The 15886-nt window shown below is 41.8% G+C and overlaps 1 protein-coding gene across 2 annotated transcripts in view; it reads right to left on the bottom strand.

The window, feature by feature from the left end:
- LOC122562879 (breakpoint cluster region protein-like) overlaps positions 1 to 15886 on the bottom strand; it is a 477748-nt gene that overhangs the window by 71404 nt on the left and 390458 nt on the right. For both annotated transcript variants that reach the window (XM_043716188.1, XM_043716189.1), the window contains 2 exons: positions 7195 to 7254; positions 3175 to 3284 (listed from right to left, as the gene is read on the bottom strand). In XM_043716188.1, coding sequence (XP_043572123.1) covers positions 3175 to 3284; positions 7195 to 7254 — 170 coding nt within the window. The remainder of the gene's footprint in view (positions 1 to 3174; positions 3285 to 7194; positions 7255 to 15886) is intronic.

Here is a 15886-nt window from a genome sequence, read left to right as displayed (position 1 = left end):
TTTTCTATCTAAACAGTTTAAGAGATGTTTCTTTAATGCTTTTTATACCTGTACACACACACATTCTCTCTCTCTCTCAATTATAAATACTGTACTGGAGTTACATTTATTATTATTACTGTATTATTATATTTAAGATGTTTTACATTAAATATGTACAGGTAGACAATCCTTTATCTGATATCCTCGGGACCAGCTGTCTTTCAGATCTTGCAATTTTTTGGATAAAGGATTAAATGACATTTTCATAGTAAAATTAAGAAAACATTACCAAAAGTAAAATTACTGGACAGCAGACGCAACTTTGATTACTACGAACACTGAGACAGCATTGATGCCTGCCAGTGCTGGGCCACACTGCTACGTCACGCCTGAGTGGCGTGGGTCAAGTGGGTGTGGAGTTAAATTAAATGTCTACACGCTTATTGAGAAAAAAAAGTTCAGGAAAAAAAACCCCGGATTTCGGAGCTTTTCGGATTTCAGGATTTTGGATAAAGGATTGTCAACTTGTACTTATACGAAGACAAATATTTGACTAATTGATGTTAGATGTGAACCACACGTAACTGTTCCAACTTACATACAAATTCCACTTATGAACAGACTTAAAAACGGAACTCGTTTGTAACCTGGGGACTTCCTATAAATGTCTCATTCCTTGATCTAATATCATGTTTAACACCTCAGTAGCCACATTCTGGATTAGTGGTGCTGGAAGAGCACAGCAATTCAGGCAGCATCCAGAATCTGGTTTCCAGCATCTGCAGTCATTGTTTTTACCTCAGTAGCCACAGTTGGACCACGTTTCTCTTGGAAGTTTCAGGTCTCATTTTTATAAATTTATTTATTATTGCTTCATTTATTTTATTAGACTTTCCTAATCTTACAGTCAACATCTTCCCTCGTACTTTATGCAGTTTGAAATTTTGGACTTACTAAATTGTTTTCAAATTCAGTACAATATTTGATCATATTACAGTAATTCTTCTTTAGAAACCACTTTACTACTAAGCAATTAACTCTTTTACATTGCACAATACTAACTTCGAAACATCGTTTCCTGTGTGGTTCCACTACATTCTGCTGTCGAAGAATATTTTCCATATACCCTGTTATCTCGCCCTCCGTGCTATTTCCTCAAATTTCATTAGCCTAATCTATATGAAGATTAAAGTTATCTAATGTTACCATATTATCCTATGTTACATATGCTGTTACAACTGTGTAGGCACATAAAGAACTCCCAACAAGTCTTTTGTCCCTTATTTCTTATCTCCACCTAAACTAATTTACTTTTGATTTTCCAAGATTTTTCCCCTCCACGGTATTTACCCTATCCTTTATTAAAATGTATTCTCTTTCTTCCATTTCTATCTTGCCTAATTCTTCTAAAAGTTAAGTAGCTGAGAGTATTAGTTGCCAATATGTCAGTCATGCTTCTGCAACATCTACGAGATCATATCTATTAACTTTTATTTGTATTATGCTTCATCTAATTTACTGAGAGTACCTTCTACATTCAAAGATGGTGCCTTTAGCTCTCCCATTTTTCAACTTTAATTGTGGTAACCTCTAATGCTTGACTACTCTTGTTATTCTTTCGACCTTTCCCACACTACTTTGCAACTTGGACAAAGTGAGGACTGCAGATGCTAAAGAGTCAGAGTCGAAACGTGTGGCACTGGGAGAAGCGCAACAGATTTGGCAGCATTCAAGGAGGAGGAGAGTCAATGTTTTGAGCACAAGTCCTTCATCAGGAATGCTTACCTAAAATCTACTATAGAGTCTTGACATTTCTCTTGTTGATTTTGAACCCTAACCATAATTTTTTCTTGCATCTTCTCACCATCAAACTGCACCTCTGCAACCTCATCCAAATTGATGCCAATCACCAATGAAAACCCCTGCCTCCCGCACCATTCTTTCAACCATGCTTTTAATCCTCTTATTTGTTTCTCCCTATACTAATTGTTTTATGGCTCAGTATTCAGAAGTTACTGCCATTGATGTTATATTTTTAATTTGGATTCTAACTTCTCAAGCTTTCCTAGTAGACTATCATTCCTAATTGATAGATATATGGATTACAATAACAGGCTTCCCCCTTTTCACCCCAGGTACTTCTCCAGCTAGATATTGGGCGTGTGGTTTTTTTAATGATTGGAATTAGTTGGGAACTACATACATACAAGCAGCTTTAAACCACAAGTGATTAGTCCAGACCTGGGATCCATATTGTATGATTTGCATGTCATATTGTCTCTTCATTTTACACTGTAGTACACTTATGCAAGTGTAATATTATCATTAATTGATTTGCATATTATTATAAAAAACATTTTTGTCTGTGATTCATGAGCACAGTTATTACCACTAGACGAATAGTCTTTTGTTGTAACAAGGAGGAAGAAATTGGCCAACATTCTGCACCAGTAAATGTTATATTGACACGATCCCAGTGTAAGTTCTGATCTTTATATGGTCTGAAATTTCTGACTACATAAATCTGAGATTATAGTTCTACATTCTTCCCCTTTTCAGCTTCTGCTGGATGCAATTCTTGTTCCCTTCCAACATTTCTCCTTTTCTTTACTGGGGATTGGTTAGCTCAGTTGGGTGGATGGATGGTTTGGATTGCAGACTGATGCCAATGTGTGCGTTCAATTCCTACACTGGATGAGGTCACCATGAAGGCCTTGCCTTCTCAACCTCACGACGCACTTGAGGCATGGTAACCCTCACGTTAAACTCACCACCAGTCGCCTCTCTCAAATCAGAGAGCAGCCTTGTGGTCCTCTGAGACTATGGCAACTTTACGTTTACTTCCCTTTCTCTTTGACCTCCTTTAAGTGGTTGTTCTTCATAGGTGAAGTCAAACATTCAGCTGTTCAATTACAGAGGGCAGTGCAGGCATTCTCTATCTGGTTCTTAATTGATGACCAAACATAAGAACACCCTAATCTGGGACATTAAATAGTGATCAGGAGTGGGAAACCCTGCTTGAACTTTCTTCTCCTTAGCCTGAGACACAAAGGCCAATTCTGGCAAACCTCCTGAAAACAGCTGATCAGAACCCTGTGGTTTTGAAAAGTTATGGTCCATCTCTTCACTAAACCATAGCAGGTTTGTAATGTGGAAGCGTACAGTAATATTGACAGGTGATACTTTACTCACTTGGTGACGATTGCAATCTTTACACCAAAGACTCCAGTTTGTTTTCGAGATGGCATCCGTTTCAAACTGAACTCCCGACTGGTGAATTTCATTGATAACTTCACCTCAATCTAGGGAAGAGAAAACATTACTGATCTTTGGACATATTGTAAAAAGCGATACTGCAGAATACTAAGAATACACAGGTTTATTAAACAATCTACGCTATTTACTAACTTTTGGGCATATGGAATCATCAGTCTGGTACTACAGCAAAAGAAACAGCTAGACACTATCTTTTCTTATCCATTACCTCGATTTAATTTCAGCCAATTAGAGAAAATGAAATGAGAAGCAAATCTGTCATATTAATGGTTGACTGCAGGGGTCCGAACAACAGTAACTTAGAAAATTTTACTCCTATTCCCAGAATGTTTGATCACAAAGTCTATAGAATTGGCAGGAACCTGATTTTTTGGAAAGCTAATTTCTGTTAGTGAAAATAGAAATGATACACTAGTATAAACAGAATGTTTGTCTCACTATCAAAGGAGCCTTACTCTGCAGCTATCAAATCAACACTGAGGTAATCTAGGGATGCTGAATGCTAACACTGATTATTAATTGTACTGTGCGGTGATTTGGTCCCTTAAATCAGAGGGCTACTTAATAAAAAAGAACACTTCTGTGTATTAGTTTTCAAAAGATTGGAGCTAAGGGAAAAGCTATTCTACTGAGAGTCAAGAATCATCCAACAGAGTCATGAACAGAGCTTATGTTACAACTGCTGGCAGTGGAGTGGATTGTAAGAGTGGAAAAGTAAAGTGAATAATGGAGGGAGTGTGGGGGTTTGGGGGTGGAAGACATGTTGTGAAACCCGAAGGACACTGGCATTGGCAAGGACAACCTCATTATTAATGGCATCCTTAGAGTAGTCCCAAAAACCAATTGCAAACAAGAAAACACATACAAGGGAAGGTGGAGGGAATGCTGTTCCCCTATTTATTCATGACAGATGCTCCAATATTTACAGGGTCAGGCCATTTCTAAAGTACAAGGCTATTTTACCCACTATGACCCTTTGTAATTCATTGTGTATCAATTTGTTGAGACATGTAAGATAAAAGCAAAACTTTATCAAGTAAACCCTACCAACAATTGGAAATGTGAGTCAGCCACAGGTGCTCCTCAACTGTCCCAGGAGCAGCACATTTAGTCTGCAAATGGGATTGTCATTTTGAGCAGGATGGCCACCTGACCCTGAGAATGGCCAGCTGAAACGGAGCATCATGAGCTCAGTACAATCACTAGGAGGTAATTGTTTAAATAACTGATTTTGGTTTCATCATAGGAGATACAGTGATTAAGGTGGGAATTAAATATTCCAAGGATATGCAATATTTTAATAGAAATTTCAGAGTGGCAAAGGAGGAGTAGTAGCCCTGATAGTAAGGATATCAGAAAGACATTAGTGAGGACGATACTGGCTCAGAACATCATGATGCAGAAAGAGTATGAGTGGATATAGGAAATAAATCAAAAAAAGCTGATGGGAATAGTTGATAAGTCTTGAACAGTAGTTTTTTTTTTAAGATTCCCTCAAGTGTGGAAACAGGCCCTTCGGCCCAACCAGTCCACACCGACCCTCAGAAGAGTAATCCACCCAGACCCATTTCCCTCCGACTAATGCACCTAACACTACGGGCAATTTAGCATGGTCAATTCACCTAACCTGCACATCTTTGGACTGTGGGAGGAAACCAGAGCACCCAGAGGAAACCCACGCAGACACAGGGAGAATGTGGGCGGCACGGTGGCACAGTGGTTAGCACTGTTGCCTCACAGCGCCAGAGACCCGGGTTCAATTCCCGACTCAGGCGACTGACTCTGTGGAGTTTGGATGTTCTCCCCCGACTCAGGCGACTGACTGTGTGGAGTTTGCATGTTCTCCCCGTGTCTGCGTGGGTTTCCTCCGGGTGCTCCGGTTTCCTCCCACAGTCCAAAGATGTGCAGGGTCAGGTGAATTGGCCATGCTAAATTGCCCGTAGTGTTAGGTAAGGGGTAAATGTAGGGGTATGGGTAATGTAATCTAATCTAAAAAAAAAAGTGCAAACTCCACACAGACAGGCACCCAAGGCTGGAATCGAACCTGGGATCCTGGTGCTGTGAGGCTGCAGTGCTAACCATTGAGCCACCGTGCCGCCCCATATAATGATGACAAAGACAATGTTAAAATTATGGGTGCGTTTAAGCTTCATATAGGTTGGAAATCAAATTGGCAAGGGTGATCTAGAAGATTAGTTGCAGAATGCTTTTGTTACACTTTCCTGCAGCAATAGTTTATAGAAACCAACTGGGACAAAGATATTTTAGATCTAATAGTGGGCAATGAGGCAAAGCTAATTAGTCATCTTGTCGTAAAAGATCTGCTGGGAAACAGGTGATATGAATGAGTTCCATATTAAGTTTGAAAATGACATATTCCAATGATGAACAAGCATCATGAACTTAAAAGTCAAATGAGGGGAGAGCTGATCAAGCTTGATTGAATGATAGACTATAAGTTCCAGTGGCAAATAAAATGTGGGAAACATTTAAAGCAATGGCTCCTTGTTTGCAGTTGATTTTTATACATTTAGGACTACTCCAAGGATGCCATTGCCAATGTCAATGTCCTCGAGGTTTTGTCACACTCACCCACACCCCAAATCCCTGGGCTGCAATGGAAATTGTAGAGAGAAGGTTGCACGGTCTAGAGGCTCTCGTTAGTGCAACCTTGGATCAATGTTTAAATACTGCATGTGCCAATCAGGGATCCCAAAGTGACCCTGAAGCTCAGAGTGAGTCAGAGGCAAGTATCGGGAGGCCTAGGATTATTGTCTTCCTAACTGCCTGTTTTATGAGCTGTTAACAAAATTGAGGTTCATGGAATTGGAAAGTCAGTATCAACTTGGACAAACTGTCAGTTTAAGAGGAGAAAACATTCAGTAGTGGTAAATAGTAGTTTTTTTGGACTGGCAAATGGTAGATACCTGTTCCTCAGGGGTATTAATAGGGCTAAATGAAAAATGTAAATATTGCAATATTGAGTACAATTTCAAAGTATGGTGAAGGTGCCAAACTTGGAGGCATGGCGCACAATGAATATAATACCTGTCCATGTGCCTTTTAAATGTTGACTCTATCACTTTCTCTGGCAGCTCATTCCATATAATGCACCACCCTGTGTGTGAAAAATTTGCTCCTCAGGTCTCTTTTAAATCTTTCCCCTCTCACTTTAAACCTGTGCCCTCTTGTTTTGGACTCCTCTACCCAGGGAGAAGACTTGACCTATTCACCTTATCTGCGCCTCTCGTGATTTTATAAACCTCTATAAGACTAGCTCAGCCAACTATGCTGCAGGGAAAAAAATGTTTCAGCCTATCCAGCCTCTCCTGGGCCCTGGGCCGGATGGGATCTATCCTCAGATCCTCTGGGAAGCAAGGGAAGAGGTTGCCGAGCCTTTGGCATTGATCTTCAAATCATCATTGTCTACAGGAATAGTGCCTGAGGACTGGAGGAGAGCAAATGTGGTTTCCTTGTTCAAAAAGGGTAGTAGAGACAACCCTGGTAATTACAGACCAGTGAGTCTCACTTTAATTGTTGGTAAAGTGATGGAAAAGGTTATAAGAGATAGGATTTATAACCATCCAGGGGAAAGTGCCAGGATGTGAGGGTGGGTCGTAGGGGACGTGGACCTGACCAGGTAGTCACGGAGGCAACGGTCTTTGCGGAAGGCGGAAAGGGGTGGGGAGGGAAATATATCCCTGGTGGTGGGGTCTTTTTGGAGGTGCGGAAATGTCGGCGGATGATTTGGTTTATGCGGAGGTTTGTAGGGTGGAAGGTGAGCACCAGGGGATCATTAGTTATTTTTAATCTTTAATTTTTAACTTATTTTCCTGATGCTCACCATACAAACACATTTACACCATTTTTGATAAAGAAAAAGAATGTCATACATTATCTCAGTGCAACTACTTTCATTTTAACATAGCAACATACCCCATTCATTGTTATGACAGTTCTTTGCCAGTCCTTGTCCTGCAACACTTGTGGTTCCAGCTGAAAACAGAAAAATAAATTGACTTGCACAGCGATATACAAGTTACAATTTATTCAATGCCTATAGGGTTTAATACTGATTTTGTGCTGTCACTTTCTGAGCAGAAATATGATTGTCATTAAATACCTGATCACAGAGTCATAGAGTCCTACAGCACGGAGACAGGCCCTTTGGCCCAAACAGGTCCATGCCGACCAAACTGTCCATCAATGCTAACCCCATTTCCCTGCATTTGGCCCATATCCTTCTAAACCTTTCTCATCCATGTACTTGTCCAAAACCTTTTTAAATGTTGCTAATGTACATGCCTCAACTGTGTCCACTGGCAGCTCATTCCATATGTGTACCACCTTCTGTGTAAAAAAGGTTGCCCCTCAGGTTCCCTTTTATTCTTTCCCCTCTCACCTTAAACTGATGTCTTCTGGTCCTCAATTCTCCAACTCTGGGAAAAAGACTGAGTGCATCACCTTACCCCTGCCTCTCATGATTTTATACACTTTTATAAAATCCACCCTCAGTCTCCTATACTCTAAAGAAAAAGTCCTAGCTTGTCCAACTTCACCCGATAATTCAGACCAGAGAGTCCTGGCAACACCTTTGTAAATTTTTTCTACACTCTTTCGAGTTTATTTACTCAGCGAGTCGTGAGTTCATGGAATGCCCTGCCAGTAGCAGTGGTGGACTCTCCCTCTTTATGGGCATTTAAACGGGCATTGGATAGGCATATGGAGGATAGTTGGCTGGTGTAGGTTAGGTGGGCTTGGATCGGCGCAACATCGAGGGCCAAAGGGCCTGTACTGCGCTGTATTTTTCTATGTTCTATGTTTAATAACATCCTTTAGCAAGGTGACCAAAACTGAACACAATACGCCAAGTGCAGCCTCACCAACGTCCTGTATAAGTGCAACATAACTTTCAACTTCGAGACTTAATTCCCTGATTGACGAAGGCCAGTGTGTCAAAAGCCTTCTTCACTGCCCTGTCTACCTGTGACTCCACTTTCAGAGAACCGTGCACCTGAACTCCAAGGTCCTTCTGTTCCACTATATTCCTTAAGGCCCTACCATTCACGATGAAACTCCTACTTTGATTTGAGTTTCCAAAATGCAAGACCTCACACTTATCTATATTAAACTCCATTTGCCATTTCTCTGCCCACTTCCCCAGCTGATCAAGGTCCTGCTGAAATTTCTGATAACCTTCCTCACTGTCTACAACAGCATTTACTTGAGTGTCATCTGCAAACTTACAAATTATGCCTTGTACATTCTCATCCAAATTATTGATATAGATAACAAACAGAAATGGGGCCAGCACTGACCCCTGAGGCACACCAATAGTCACAGGCCTCCTGTCCAACAAACATCCTTCCACTATTACCCTCTGCTTTCTACCATCAAGCCAATTATGTATCTAATTTGCTAGCTCCCCCTAGATTCCATGCAATCTAACCTTCCAGAGCAGACTACCATGTGGAACCTTATCAAAGGCCTTAATGAAATCCATATTGACTACGCTTAGTGTCCCGCCCTCATCAACCTTCCTGGTCACTTTGTCAAAGAACTCTAACAAATTTGTGAGGCATGATCTTTCATGCAAAAAAACCATGCTGCCTACTCTGAATCAAACCCTGTCTTTCCAAATGTATGTACATCTTATCCCTAGAATCTTCTCAAGTACCGTAACTACTATGATGTTAAGCTTACTGGTCAATACAGTCATACAGTAATACAGCATGGAAACAGCCCATCATCCCAGACTCAGCTCGTGCCAACTGCCCACGTGGTCCATGATTCTCTGAACCCTTCCCATCCATGTAGTTTTTTAAATGATCCTACTGTATCTACCTCAATCACTTTCTCTGGCAACCGTTCAATGAACGCACCACTCTCTGCGTGAAGAAGTTGCCCCTCAGGTCCTTCTTTATTCTTTCCCCTTTCACCTCACTGGGGCGGCACGGTGGCTCAGTGGTTAACACTGCTGCCTCATAGCACCATGGACCCAGGTTTTATTCCAGCTTCGGGCGACTGTCTGTGTGGAATTTGCACATTCTCCCCATGTCTGTGTGGGTTTCCTCCCACAATCCAAAGATGTGCAGGTCAGGTGAATTGCCATGCTAAATTGCCCGTCGTGATAGGTACATTAGTCGGGGTAAATGTAGGGGAATGGGTCTGGGTGGGTTACTCTTCGGAGGGTCGGTGTGGACTTAATGAAAAAAGTGCCTGTTTTCATACTGTAGGGAATCTAATCTAATCTAGTCTAGTCTAATCACCTTGACCCTATGCCCTCTAGTTTTCAATTCCCCAACCTTGGGAAGAAGATGATTGCATTCATCTTATCTATGCCCCGAATGATTTTATACATCTCAACAAGATCACCCCTCGTTCTCCTATGGTCCAATGAATAAAGTCCCATTCTGGCCAACCTCTCCTTATAATTCGGCTCTACTAGTCCTGGCACTCTGCTTTGCACTCGTTCTACTTTAATTATGGCTTTCCTATAACAGGATGACAAAAACTATACAAAATACATCAAATGCGGCCTCACTAATGACTTACACAACTGCAACATAACGTTCAAACTTCTATATTGAATGCCTTGACCAATGAAGACAGCATGCTAAATGCCTTCTTCACCGCCCTGTCTACCTGTGACACTACTTTCAAGGTACTACGTGCTTGTACTCCTAGGTCCCTCTGTTTCACAATGCTCCTCAGGACCTCACCATTTACTGTACAATCCTACCTTGGCTTGACTTTCCAAAGTGTAACACCTCACACTTATCTGTATTGAATTTCATTTGCCAATCTTCAGCCCACTTCCCCACCTGATCAAGATCCCTCTTTAACTTTTGATAACCTTTACTTGCTATCAATGATACCTCCTAATTTTGTGTCATCCTCAAACTTACTAATCATGCCTTGCACATTCATATCCAGATCATTTATGTAAGCAACAAATAACCAATGTTCCAGCACCAAAACCAGTCGCACACCATTAGTCACAGGTCTCCAGCGTGAGAAACAACTTGCAACCATTATCCTTTGCTTCCTACCATCGAGCCAATTTCGAATCCGATTAGCTCGCTCTCCCTGGATCCCATGCAACCTAACTTCATGACTAGCCTGCCATGTGGGACTTTGTCAAAAGCCTTACTAAAGTCCATACAGACCACATCCATTGCCCTACCCTCATCTTTCCTCTTGGTGACCTCTTCAAAAAACACTAAAAGACCCGACTTCCCGCGTACAAATCCGTGCTGACTATCTCTGCTGACAAATGTTGGCTGATCCAACCCCCAGTATTCTCTCAACAACTTGCCTACCACTGATGTCAGGTTCATTAGCCTGCAGTTCTTTGCAGTCCTTCTTGAATAAGCTCAACATTCGCTACCCTCCAGTCTTCAGGGACGCCACCAGTGGCTAACGATGATACAAAAATGTCAGCTAGGGCATCTGCAATTTCTTCTTTAGCCTCTTGCAGAGTTCTTGAATATATCTGGTCAGGACCAGGAGATCTATCCATTTTCATACATTCTAATACATCCAACACCTCCTCTACTGTGATATGGACTGTCCCAAACTATCACAATTAACTTCCCCAAGTCTTCATGTTTTTCTCCACGGTAAACACAGAGGGGAAATATTCACTGAGGACCTCGCTGATCTCCTGCGGTTTCACATTCCTTTGGTCCTTGAGGGGTCCTATTCTCTCTCTAGTTATTCTTTTTCCTTTAATATACTCGAAGTACCTCTTTAGATTCACCCTAATCTTCTCAGCCAAGGCTTTCTCGTGCTCCCCCCCCTCCAATTTTCTTCTTCAGTAAACTCCTGTATCCTCTTTATACCTCCAGGGATTCCCTTGATCCCAGCTGCCTGTGCCTGAGCCATGCCTCCTTTTTTCTGGTCAAAGTCTCAATATCTCGTCATGCAGGGTTCCCTATTCTTGGCAACTTTGCTCTTCACCCTCACATGAACATACAAACCTTGAACTTTAGCGATCCCACTTTTAAAGACCTCCCACTTTTAAAGGTCCCTTTGCCTGCAACCAAACTACTCCAATCAACCCTCTACAAGCTCCTGTCTAATTCCATCAAAACTCCCCTTGCCCCAATTTAGAACTGGAACCTGTGGACCAGTTTTGACCCTCTCCGTAACTATTTTAAAATTAACAGAACAATGTCCACTGGTCCCAAACTGCTCCCACACTGTCATGTTCGCAAGATTAGGTCGAAGTTTTGCCTCTTCCCGAGTAGGACCCTCTATATAGAATACAGAACATTACAGCGCAGAACAGGTCCTTCAGCCGTTGATGTTGCGCCGATCTGTGAAACCATTCTGAAGCCCACCTATCCGACACTATTCCACTTTCGCCCATATACTGCTTGAGGCCTTTTCTGAACACACTAAAATTCCACTCCATCTCAGCCTTTAACGCTATGGCAGTTTCTGTGTTAGGAAAATTAAAATCCACTACTATGACAATCCTATTGCTTATGCAAGTCTCTCCAATATCCCTGCATATTTGTTCCTCTAGTCCCATTCATTATTTGGGGGCCTATAATACAATCTCAACAACGCCACTATCCTCTTCTTATTTCTTAGCTCCACTCGCAAAGCCTCACTGGCTGATCCTTTAGTTATTTAATCTCTGATTCCTGCTGTGATGCTCACTTCAGTCAAAAATGCAATTCCCTTTCCCCTCTTTGCACCATCTCTGTCCTGCTTAAAGTACTGGTATCCTGGCACACTAAGCTGCCAGCCCTGTCCCTCCGTTAGCCATGTTTCTGTATTGGCTTTAATCTCCCGTCCCACGTACCTATCCATGCCCTGAGTTCAGCAGCTTTACCTATCAGCCCTCTTGCAGTGAAACAGATGCAATTTAATCCAACAGGCATTCCTCGCTCCCGTCGTGTTCCAGTCCCTTCAATTTTGTATTTCTGATTACTGTTTCTCCTTCTAGCCTTGCACTTTACTCCTTGCTGCTGAGGATTCCACCCCCCCGCCAATCTAGTTTAAACCCTCCCTTACAGCACTAGCAAATCTGGCCACCAAGATATTGGTCCCCCTCCAGTTCAGGTGCAACCTGTCCCTCTTGAACAGGTCGCCTCTGCCCCAGAAAAGATCATAATGATTTAAAACTCTGAATTTCTTCCCTTGTACCAATTATTTAACCAGGCATTCATCTGCCTAATTGTCCTGACCTTACCCTCACTAGCACATGGCACTGGAAGTAATCCGAAGATTACTATTATCGAGGGTCTGGTTTTTAACTTTTCTCCTAGCTCTCTATAATCACTCTGCAGAACCTCATCCCTATTTCTACCTATATCATTTGTGCCAATGTGCACAATGACCTCTGGCTGCTCACAATCCCCTTTGAGAACATTCTGCAGGTGCTCTGAGACATCCTGGACCCTGGGTGGCAAAATACACCATCCTGGATTCACATTTGTGGTCACAGAATCTCCTGTCTGTCCCCCTAACTATCGAGTCTCCTGTCATTAAGGTCTCGTTTACCTTTACATTTTCCCGCTGTGCCCTAGAGCCAGTCGTAGTGCCACCGACCTGCCTACTGCAGTTTTTCTTTGAACGGCCATCCCCCGCAATGGCATCCAAAATAGTATACAAGAGGAATGGGCACAGAGGATTCCTGCCTACTCCCTTTGTCTTTCCTGGTGGCCACCCAGCTACTTTGTACCTCAGGTGGGGCCACCTCACTAAAACTCTTAGCTATGATGTGCTCAGCATCTCAGATGATGGACAGCATGGTGGCTGTGGTTAGCACTGCTGCCGCAGGGACCCAGATTTGATTCCAGCCTCGGTCGACTGTCTGTGTGGAGTTTGCATGTTCTCCCTGTGTCTGCGTGGGTTTCCTCCAGGTGCTCCAGTTTCCTCCCACAATCCAAAAATGTGCAGGTTAGGTACATCAGTCAGGGGAAATATAGAGTAATAGGGTAGGGGGATGGGTCTAGGTGGATTACTCTTGGAGGGTAGGTGTGGACTTGTTGGGCCAAATGGTCTCTTTCCACACTGTAGGGATTCTGTGATTCTATGATCCTAAGTGCGACCAGCTCCAGCTCCCTAACATGCTCTCCCAGGAGCTGCAGCTGGGTGCACTTCCCACAGGTGCAGTTATCAGGCACAATGCAAGTGTACCTGAGCTCCCGCATCCTGCAGGACGACCATGCTACTGCCCTAACTGCTATCTCAACTGCTCGAAGACTAACGAGGAAAGTTAAAAAGACTTTACCTGAGCTTACCTGTACTTTTTGCTGAGGCACTGCTCACTGAAGCCTCTCAAGCCAAAGCCTTACCACTCACCCTTCCACTAGCAAATTTTCCAATAATATGTCGCTCTAACCCCCAATTTTATTTTGGTTAGAGGAGGAGGACAGGAGGGAAACACTACAGTGATGCAGTGTTGCACATAATGTGCAATTTTGACATAATGTTTGAAGCAGGAGCTGGGGGGAGAAATGTTTTGGAAAATGTTGCAATATTGCCTGAACTGTGGTGGTTAATTAATGGCCACTTAAGTGTCTCATCCAGTCCCTGCTTCTATTTTACCAGCAGTGGAAAAGAATAAAATACAACTCCCTAGTTTTAAAAAAAAAATAAAACTGGCTTTATGACTTGAAAATTGTAGCAAATTTTAATTTAGCTGAACCTTTTATGTATCATTTAGAAGACAAGCTAAGGGCTTCATTACAAAATTGAGCAGCGAACTGTAAATATTTTTAAATTGCAAAAGCAGTAACGTTAACCTAAAATGAAGCATTTCCATAACTTGATCGATATATATAAATGAACGTGTAATGGGCAGCAGTATATAACATAACTAATTGTTTGATTAAAATTATTTCATGACTGAACCACCACAAGGAACAAACATTTTTCATTTAAAAAGCAAGTTGTTAAATAGCTTGTAAATGGCAACTACTTGTTACAGGCCGATTCTGCTAACTACAACAAGTTCAATAATCAAACGAAGATAACTGCACCTAATTTTGGATTGTGCGCAACTGAATTCTCCACAGAACATGTTTTGCAACATCATATATGAGATCACTGAAAATACATCTGTGGGCATGTTGACTAAAACTGCATCTTTTAACACTCCATTATCTTCCCAGACATCATTCAAAGAAGTTATTACCTGCTTTATTAGTCAATGACCATCTATAATACTCAAATGGCCACTAATATGGTTGCTTGGTTTAATGAGCATTTGGATTCACAGACATTATCTAATCTGGAAACTGCACTACTGTAAAACAGGTTACCCTTCTATTCAAAGATCTGAGATTAAACCATTCAATATTTCAAGACTTTAATGGGATTTTATATTGAGTCATAATAATAAAGCAATTTTGTTGTGGTGCAAGTAGTTTCCAATCTAGAACAACTGGTCTGTGCTCACAAAGTTAGCATTGCCCGCACCAGAGTGCATTTCAGGCCTGGTTACATGCCATCATACTACTCACTCACTCAGAGCCTCCCTGGATACACACAGCATCTCAGCCTTACATTGGCTTGCCTTGCCTTTTTGAGCTTGACTCCCTCAACCAGAACTATCAGACTCAAAATACCTTGCCATTTAGGGGAGACGCAAAATCAGGAAGCTTGTCATCATTATTAACAGTAGACAAGCAGAAGGCTGGAAGAATACAGCAAGCCAGGCAGCATCAGGTGGTGAAGTCAACGTTTTGGATGCAATGCTTCTTCAGGACTGGGGGTGGGTGTAGGGGTGAGGATCTATAATTTGAACTTAGGCTATTGTCAAAAGCAACAAGTATATGTAGATTTTTATTCACACAAAATGGTTTTTCAATTTAAAACAACATAACAAAATAGCTTTAGATTTTTCTTTGACACTGAACTTGAACTGATGCTTTGCTGAGTTGGTTAGAGGTAAGAGAAAATAATGTAATTTTCATAATATGAATCATAAGACAGTGACTTGGTATTCGCAATAAACCTTGGACTAGCAAGCATGGGATGATTTTGTGCGTGGAACAGTCTGTTTCTCAGGAAATATCATTGGATTAACCTGCTGTAAATCATGTCACCTTATTACATTTGATTGATCTTTTCTTGTAATTAAGGCTGTGCTGTCTCTTAAAAAACATAAATAATGTGTAATTTTCAAATGTAATTGCTTCATTTCTCCACAGAAGAAAGAAGTTTTTAACCTCTTGTGTTGCTGGACAAATCTGTGCCAGGCTGTCTTAATTTATTAAACCGGTAACATTGCTTTAAACAGACTGTACTCCTAGTGATTCTTTTGACCAATCTCTAACCAAGGCGCCCCTCTGGAGAGGCCCATATCTTCGGGGGAGCTGCAGATAAAGGGGATGGCAGGGCAGGGTGATGAAATGGGGATAGCTGAAGACAGATGGAGGGTATGACCTGGTTGGTCAATGGGAGAAATCAATCTGGTTAGTGGCAGGGAGGAGTGGAAGGGAGGGAGAGGGATTGGGAAGGGAGTCAGAGATGGAAAGGAAGATTATTTGAAATTGGAGATCAAAAATAGAATGCATTTGCAAATACAATTCTGCAAATGCAGAGAGTGTCTCTCTCAGACACAAATACATATAGTCCCCACACTCTCACCCACGCACACACACTC

This window comes from Chiloscyllium plagiosum, chromosome 25 (assembly GCF_004010195.1).
Source record: "Chiloscyllium plagiosum isolate BGI_BamShark_2017 chromosome 25, ASM401019v2, whole genome shotgun sequence".
NCBI classification, from domain to species: domain Eukaryota; kingdom Metazoa; phylum Chordata; class Chondrichthyes; order Orectolobiformes; family Hemiscylliidae; genus Chiloscyllium; species Chiloscyllium plagiosum.
Note: the sequence above shows the minus strand (reverse complement) of the source record. Positions and strands in the feature narration are given on the sequence as shown.